This window comes from Kryptolebias marmoratus, linkage group LG2, assembly GCF_001649575.2.
Source record: "Kryptolebias marmoratus isolate JLee-2015 linkage group LG2, ASM164957v2, whole genome shotgun sequence".
In the NCBI taxonomy this organism is placed as follows: Eukaryota; Metazoa; Chordata; class Actinopteri; order Cyprinodontiformes; family Rivulidae; genus Kryptolebias; species Kryptolebias marmoratus.
In genome coordinates, this window is record NC_051431.1 from 2,463,795 (window position 1) to 2,472,576 (window position 8,782).

An 8,782-nucleotide genomic window follows, 5' to 3' on the forward strand; every position below is an offset into this window, starting at 1 on the left:
CTGAGGAGACCCTAACCCTAGCCCAGGGTCAAAAAGCCCTAACCCCTCAAACCCTGAGGAGACCCTAACCCTAACCCTAGCCCTGGGCCAAAAGGCCTGGACTAGGGTTATTTCAAAACATCTAAGTCACAGTCAGGATGTACTGTATCACATTTATGACTAAACATTTAATAAATGTGACTCAGTACCTCATAAATATGACTTAGAATCTCATTATTATGACTTAGTATCTAAAGAATTATAGAATTATGACTTATCATCTGATAATTATGGGATACTGAGACAGTATCTTGTAACTCTGACAGATGATCTGTTTTCCTTCAGAGAGGTTTCCACATGAAACAACCAAGTTTTATAAATTTAGCAGTTTTTTAACCGACACCGGGCTGATTTCTGTTAGGACAATTCATTTTTTTGTCTTTGCAGGAAAATAATAAAACCTAACAGTTTTAAATCACGTGCTGCGTTTGAATAAATCGGTAAAGATGATGTTCTTTATCTGGAAACAGTTTGAACCTGATTTTTAGTTGTATTAAACGTCTGTCTGGTGGATAATCACCTTCGGAGGAAGAGGAGGCGGCGTTTCACTGTTTGCTGTTAGCAGACTGTTGAGCAGAGACAGGAAGTTGGTTTATTTTACTGATAATGTTGTGAAAACACATAAATCAGGTTGAGAGTCCAGCTTACCTGGAGGGTTGTATCGTTGGGCTGAAGAGAGAAAAGAAAAATACAATTTACTGAAACTATAACAGCTGACATGATGAACAACATAAAGAGAAACATATTGATGTTTTCTTACATGCCCACGTCGTCATAGTCGTCGTCTGAGTCTGTGTCTGCGTCTCTGAAAGGAAGAACAATAAAGTTTTAATCAGTTTATCAGAAGAAGGTTGTTTAACGTGGCTCCATGTGTGGCGTTACTTCAGGTTACCTGGAGGGGCTGTTCATGCTGCCTGACGATCCCGTGGACGGTCGTAACTGAAAAATAAAAATAAAAATAAAAATAATCAGACGCCACTTCTGAGAGTTAAAACTTCCTGAAGTAAACAAACAAACAAACAGATCAGAGCGTTAAAACTTCCTGAAGTAAACAAACAAACAGAGAGTTAAAACTTCCTGAAGTAAACAAACAAACAGAGAGTTAAAACTTCCTGAAGTAAACAAACAAACAGAGTTAAAACTTCCTGAAGTAAACAAACAAACAGATCAGTGAGTTAAAACTTCCTGAAGTAAACAAACAAACAGATCAGTGAGTTATAACTTCCTGAAGTAAACAAACAAACAGAGAGTTAAAACTTCCTGAAGTAAACAAACAAACAGAGTTAAAACTTCCTGAAGTAAACAAACAAACAGATCAGTGAGTTAAAACTTCCTGAAGTAAACAAACAAACAAACAGATCAGAGCGTTATAACTTCCTGAAGTAAACAAACAAACAGAGAGTTAAAACTTCCTGAAGTAAACAAACAAACAGAGTTAAAACTTCCTGAAGTAAACAAACAAACAGATCAGTGAGTTATAACTTCCTGAAGTAAACAAACAAACAAAGAGTTAAAACTTCCTGAAGTAAACAAACAAACAGAGTTAAAACTTCCTGAAGTAAACAAACAAACAGATCAGTGAGTTAAAACTTCCTGAAGTAAACAAACAAACAAACAGATCAGAGCGTTATAACTTCCTGAAGTAAACAAACAAACAAACAAACAAACAGATCAGATCGTTAAATTTAAAATCTGATTTGTTTATTTTATTTTACAGTTTATCCACTTTTTTTTAATTTGTTTTTACATCATAAACCTTAGAGGCATCTAAACCTTTGTGTGGTTTTACATTAATCGGGTAGCTTGTTTAAATATGGACGTATATGAGCAGAGGTTTGTATTTATAATGTAAATATAATAAATATAAGAGGTATATAAATGTATAAATGGGTAAAACATGCAGTGAAAATGTTTTGTACTTACCGTAACGTTTGGTGAGTCTGACTTTGTCGGCCTCTGAGTGTAAATCTGTTCAACTGAGCAGCAAGAAATAAAGATTAAACAGCTGAATGTGGAGACTTCCGGTTGTGTATTGTAGAGTGAGGACGCAAGTGAGAGGGCTCCCGGCTAATCTTACATCATCTCCTTATTTCATCGACCCTTGCTTCTCATTTTCAACTTAAGTGTCAGCATCAGGTTGTGTTTGGATTATTCTGCCCAAAATGAGCAGCTCTAAGAACTCTAAATCAGCCACAGGGGCTCAAACTCCGGCCACACGTGCAGTGGGGAAGCTAGCATCATTCGCAGCTAGCTGCCCTTCGACTCATGATACACCTGTTGAGCCCCCCGCAGCCGCTGGAGCTATAATGGATCAACTGTCGGCAGAGTTTGCTAAACAGAGGACATCACTCAAAGAAGATGTGTCCCTCCTTATTAAGGACGCAATCAAACCTTTACAAACTTCACTGGACGCACTTCAGTCAACGGTGAACTCTTTTCAGAGCCGTCTTTCCTCCGTGGAGTCCATCGCCGGCGATAACTTTGAGCGGCTGACAGCTGCAGAATCCAACATCAAAACGCTTCAAGCCCAGAACAAGACACTCTTGGACCGGCTCGACGACACCGAAAACCGATCAAGAAGGAATAACCTCCGGATCCTGAATATCCCAGAAGGCGGCGAACACGGTAAAGATCCATTAAAGTTCATTTCGGAGCTGCTAACGGAGGCGTTCGGTCCGGAGGTTTTCTCTACACCACCCGACTTGGAGAGAGCTCACCGGACCCCGACTCTCAGATCCAGCCAGAGGTCTTCACCACGTACGTTCCTGGTTTGTTTCACCAAGTTCCAGCAGAAGGAGGCGGCACTGCGATGGGCCAGGAGTCATGACATCAAGTACCGAGGTGCCGCTCTGAGAGTTTACCAGGACATGAGCACAACACTCGCCAAAAAGAGAGCTGCGTTCAACAGCGTGAAGCAAGCTCTGTACCAGAAGAACGTCAAGTTTCACATGCTGTACCCGGCCCGGCTGCGCGTGGCACAAGGAGACGAGACGTTTACATTCGACTCACCGGAGGATGCGCAAAAGTTTTTCGACCGGCAGTTCGGCCAGGGGTAGAGGTACGCTTTGTATGGGTCTGGGGACCGGTGCCCATGCATGAGAGGCGCAGGCCTTTGCCAACTGGTGACTCTCAGAATGTAGGTATTGTTATATGCTGATGTCTCTGCTGGGCTAATTTACATTATAATGTATAATATTATTTGTTTTAATTTTACAAATGACATTTACTTGTTATGTTTACTGGGTTCTCTTCACTATCTTAAGGGTTGAAGGAGTTAATAATTTTTATATTACTGGGAGCCTTCTAAAGGAGAAGGGAAAAGGAACTGTTCTTCCGGAGGTTTTCGTGGACAATATTTAGCCTGCAGCTTACCTCAGAGAGAGGGATAAGTATAGGCATTGTTTCAGTTTTTTTATGTTTATGTTGGGGTTTTGGGTTATGAGAAGGGACACCATCAGACTTATGCAACCCATGTTTTCACTTCAGGAAAACAGTGAAGTTATGTGCTTTGTTACATTTACTCTGCGATTTTGTGTTGTTAAATGGAAAAGAAACGAAAGGAATGCACCAAACTAAGCCCCTCACATTATTATTAAACTTCTTATTTTATTTTTTTATACCTCAGGTAAAAATGGAAAACAATAATATAGAGAGAACTGCTGTGAGGTTTGTTAGTTGGAACGTTAAAGGCTTAAACAGACCAGTAAAGAGAGCCAGAATTTTCAACCATCTAAAATATTTAAAATGTGATATTGCATTTCTCCAGGAAACCCACCTACGGGTAAAGGATCAAGTCAGACTTAAAAAAGGATGGGTGGGCCACATGTTTCACTCTAATTTTAATTCTAGAACATGTGGTACTGCCATTTTGATACATAAAAAAATCCAATTCAATCCAACAACAATAACTTCTGACCCACTAGGTCGATATGTAATGGTTTCAGGTTTTCTGTGTTGCAGACCTACCATTATGATTAATATTTACGCCCCAAATTGGGACGATGAGAAATTTATTGAAAAAATTATCTTATCAATCCCAGACTTGAACTCACAACAATTAATTTTCGGAGGTGATCTAAACTGTGTAATTAACCCTATAATGGATCGTTCCAATCCCAAATCCACAAATATTTCAAAAATGGCTAGATTACTGTCAGATTTTATGGACCGTACAGGGGGTGTTGACCCCTGGCGATATTTATTCCCTCAGAGCAAAGCTTTCTCCTTCTTTTCCCCAGTTCATCATTCATATAGCAGAATAGACTACTTCTTTATTGATAGATCTCTCCTTCCCTTTGTTACAAAGGCGGAATATTCATCTATAACTGAATCAGACCATGCCCCTGTGCTAATGGATATCGCATTTCCTTTTTACCAAACAGAACGCCCCACTTGGAAATTGGACCGAAGTTTGCTATCTGATAAAACATTTTGTGAGACGATTTCCCAAAAACTTGACGATTTTATAAAATTCAACAAAACGGAGGGTGTCTCCCCCTCCCTCCTTTGGGAAACACTAAAGGTAGTGATCAGGGGTGAGATTATATCATACTCTGCTAGAAGGGGAAAGATGAACAAAACTAAACAAGAGGAATTGTTACAATCCATAAAAGTGGTAGATGATTTGTATTCTACTTCTCCCTCCCCTGAACTATATAAAAAGAAACTGGATCTTCAAATGCAGTACAATCTCTTTGCTACTGAGAAGGTGGAACATTTACTCTTAAAATCACGAGGACACATCTATGAACATGGTGAAAAGGCAGGACGTCTCCTAGCACAGCAGCTCAAGGGCCGCTCGGTTGCCCAACAAATCCCAGAAATAAAAAATCCTGACGGTGAGCCAACTATTGTTCCACAAGAAATAAATGAAGTGTTTACCTCGTTCTACTCAAATTTATATAAATCAGAAACAATACCTGACAGTAATGATATGGAACACTTTTTTAACAATATAAAGACTCCGCTATTAAATGAAACGCATAAGACTGTAACTGAACTACCACTAAATCAGACTGAAATCACCAAAGCAATAAAGGCAATGCAAAATGGCAAAACGCCAGGCCCTGACGGATATCCAATAGAATTCTTTAAAAAAATTTCAGATAAATTATCCAAAATTTTACTCGATATGTTCAATGACTCCCTAGCACATGGGTCACTTCCACGAACATTGACTGAAGCATTAATAATTCTCCTCCTAAAACCGGGTAAAGATAACACAGAATGCAGCTCTTATCGACCCATTTCCCTGTTGAATAGTGATGCAAAAATATTAGCCAAAGTCCTTGCTTTACGGTTGGAAACCACTATGCATGAAGTAATCTCTGTGGACCAAACAGGTTTCATCTTGGGACGTCACTCTTTCTCAAACGTGCGTAGACTTTTGAATATTATTCATTCTCCTGCATCCACGGCGGTACCCGAGGTGGTTGTTTCCCTGGATGCAGAGAAGGCCTTTGATAGGGTAGAATGGAGATATCTATTTTTTTGTTTGAAGAAATTTGGATATGGCCCAAATTTCATTTCATGGATCAGACTTTTGTATGCCACGCTCAGGGCTTCCATAATTACAAATGGTAAACAGTCGCAATATTTTCAATTATCAAGGGGAACTCGACAGGGATGCCCTATCAGCCCACTGCTTTTCGCCTTGGCAATAGAACCCTTATCTATTACACTTAAATCATTGACAGCGATAAATGGAATCCATAGGGGGACGGAGGAGCACAGAGTGTCCTTGTATGCAGATGATTTGTTATTGTACCTATCCAACCCTATCTCAAGTGTGCCCCATATTATCCATGTTCTAAAAGGTTTTGGTACTTTCTCTGGGTATAAACTTAATCTTAGCAAAAGCGAATGCTACCCTGTGAACGACTTGGCCCTTCAAATACAGGATAATGTCCTGCCATTTAAATGGTCTAGGAATGGCTTTAAGTATCTGGGTATTAATATTACAAGGGACATGCAGAAACTTTACCAGGAAAATTTCTATCCATTGTTTGAAAAAGTTAAATTAGATCTGAAGAGATGGAAATTAATTCACCTATCCTTAGCAGGAAAAGTGAATTGTATAAAAATGAATGTGCTCCCCAGATTTATTTATCTGTTTCAGTGTATTCCACTTTATCTCCCCAAATCTTTCTTTAAATCAATTGATAAAGCATTCACGTCATTTATATGGGATGGTAAAAAACCAAGAATAAGATTGGAATTACTACAGAGACCCAAATTAAAGGGTGGCTTGGATCTCCCAAATATTTGTCACTACTATTGGGCTGCGAATATTCAAAAAATTATTTATTGGCTCCACTCTTCAGATACAAAATGGTGCCACCTGGAGGCTGCATCTTGCCTCTCATCATCTCTTGAGGCCTTGGTCTCCTCTGGCCTCCCCCTCTCCCCCTCTGAATTCACCAACAACCCAATTGTCATTGACACGCTCAAGATTTGGTCCCAGTTCAGACAGACTTTTGGATTTAACGGGTTTCTTTACACTAGCCCTATTCTTAATAATCACCTCTTCCTCCCAGGTAAACTAGACTCTGGATTTATTGCTTGGCAAAGACGAGGGATATATACATTCAAGGATATGTATATAAATGGTATATTTGCAAGTTTCGAAAACTTATCACTGAAGTTTAATCTTCCTCGGTCTGACTTGTTTCGTTACTTTCAAATCCGACACTTTCTCAGGAGTCACGACCCCAAATTTCCAAACATATCTGTGTCTTCTCTAGATGATTTGTTAAATACCTCTCCAAACTCAAAAAAGAAAAAGATTATTTCAAGAGTAAATGAGTTTATAACTTCCATGAAAAATGTATCACTTACTAGGATTAGGGCTGAATGGGAAATTGAGTTGGGGGAGGAGTTGGAGGAGAATTGCTGGAACAATGCTTTACAAAGAGTAAACAATAGTACTTTTTGTGCAAAACTTAACATAATACAATTTAAGGTTCTACATCGCAGTCATTATTCTAAAGCAAGATTGGCAAAAATTTTCCCCAACATAGATGCAGGCTGTGACAGGTGCCGTAATACACCAGCAAATCTAACCCATATGTTTTGGACATGCCCATCCCTCCATACCTATTGGGTGATGATCTTTAAAACACTGTCAGAGTGGTTAAGTGTTAATCTACAACCCAATGCTGCGATGGCTATATTTGGTGTATGTGATAGGAATTACCTCACAATTAAGAAAAGTCACACACACATCATTGCGTTCACTACGTTGCTTGCACGCAGAAGGATATTAATTTATTGGAAATCCAAAGAGCCACCTAAAGTTGGTCTTTGGCTAGGTGATTTGATGCAGTTTATGCAACTAGAAAAGATTAGACATACACTAAGAGGATCTAGGGATAAATTCTTTTCTATCTGGAACCCGGTGCTGGCGTACCTAGATGAACTCAAAGTCATGCCTCCTTAATCTCATCAAGCAGGGTTCCTACTTACTTATTTTTTATTTATTTATTTTTTTTACTTACTATTTTATTTTATTCTTTTTCCTAACTGAGGTTGGTTATGTAAAATATTTTGTATAGTGTGTGGCTTTAATAGTAGTGCAAGGTTTAATGACTTCTCTGTTTCTTCGGTTGAGTGTCCCTGATGTTGATGGTTTGTGGGGTGGGTCATGGGAAGGGGGTTGAGTGTGTGTTCGATTTATATAAATGGAAAAAAAATATATATGAGCAGTATTCCAATGATACTTCTTTCTCATGTATCTGTTATATATTAGTGCTCAATAAAAAGATTTATAAAAAAAAACAAAACAGCTGAATGTTTCTGTAATGTTCTTTAAATGAAAACCGTCTCATGTGTTTGGGTCAACATGAATCATTTATTTAACTTTAAATAATAAGAGCTGAAGGTCAAACCTGGAAATAATCTCAAAAATGTCCGCACAATATCCAGATGTCTGTTTTAATTTACGACTTTATAAAAACAATTAACAATCTGAGTTTTCTCTTTAATTTAAAACTTTAATCTGGGAAGTTTTGACTTCTTGTCCCACAGATTTATCAGAGATTATCCTCGTTTTATTCTTGTAAATTTAGGTGTTTAATTCAAGAGTGTTTTAGGTCCGACCGGCAGCTCCTTTTGTCATTATTTTGTTCACAGCAGCCCGAAAATGTCATCAACCAGCCTGATTATCATCACAAGTAATAATAATAATAATAATAATAATAATAATAATAATAATAATAATAATAATAATAAAGAACTGAGTTTGTTTTCTCACAGCTTATGTCAGAGTTGGTCCTCTCGGCCCGGTTGTGTTTGTTGATGGACTGGATCCTCCTTAACGATGAGGAGGGCACCACCTTAAAAAGGTGAACAGGTGAACAGGTGAACAGGTAAACAGGAGAACAGGTAAGAAGGTAAACAGGTGAACAGGAGAACAGGAGAACAGGTAAACAGGAGAACAGGTGAACAGGTAAACAGGTAAGAAGGTAAACAGGCGAACAGGTGAACAGGTGAACAGGAGAACAGGTAAACAGGAGAACAGGTAAACAGGAGAACAGGTAAACAGTAGAACAGGCGAACAGGATAACAGGTAAACAGGATAACAGGTAAACAGGAGAACAGGAGAACAGGAGAACAGGTGAACAGGTAAACAGGAGAACAGGGGAACAGGTGAACAGGTAAGAAGGTAAACAGGTAAATAGGCAAACAGGTAAGAAGGTAAACAGGTGAACAGGATAACAGGTAAACAGGAGAACAGGTGAACAGG

The 8,782-nt window shown here is 38.7% G+C and overlaps 1 protein-coding gene across 3 annotated transcripts in view; it reads right to left on the reverse strand.

Moving 5' to 3' along the window:
* The window catches only part of LOC108250688 (mitogen-activated protein kinase kinase kinase kinase 5), a 42,403-nt gene that overhangs the window by 8,102 nt on the left and 25,519 nt on the right, over positions 1 to 8,782 (reverse strand). For all 3 annotated transcript variants that reach the window (XM_017440687.3, XM_017440686.3, XM_025002687.2), the window contains exons 13-18: positions 8,291 to 8,372; positions 1,963 to 2,015; positions 932 to 978; positions 800 to 844; positions 688 to 708; positions 560 to 605 (exon numbers count right to left, since the gene is read on the reverse strand). In XM_017440687.3, the coding sequence (XP_017296176.1) occupies positions 560 to 605; positions 688 to 708; positions 800 to 844; positions 932 to 978; positions 1,963 to 2,015; positions 8,291 to 8,372 (294 nt within the window). The remainder of the gene's footprint in view (positions 1 to 559; positions 606 to 687; positions 709 to 799; positions 845 to 931; positions 979 to 1,962; positions 2,016 to 8,290; positions 8,373 to 8,782) is intronic.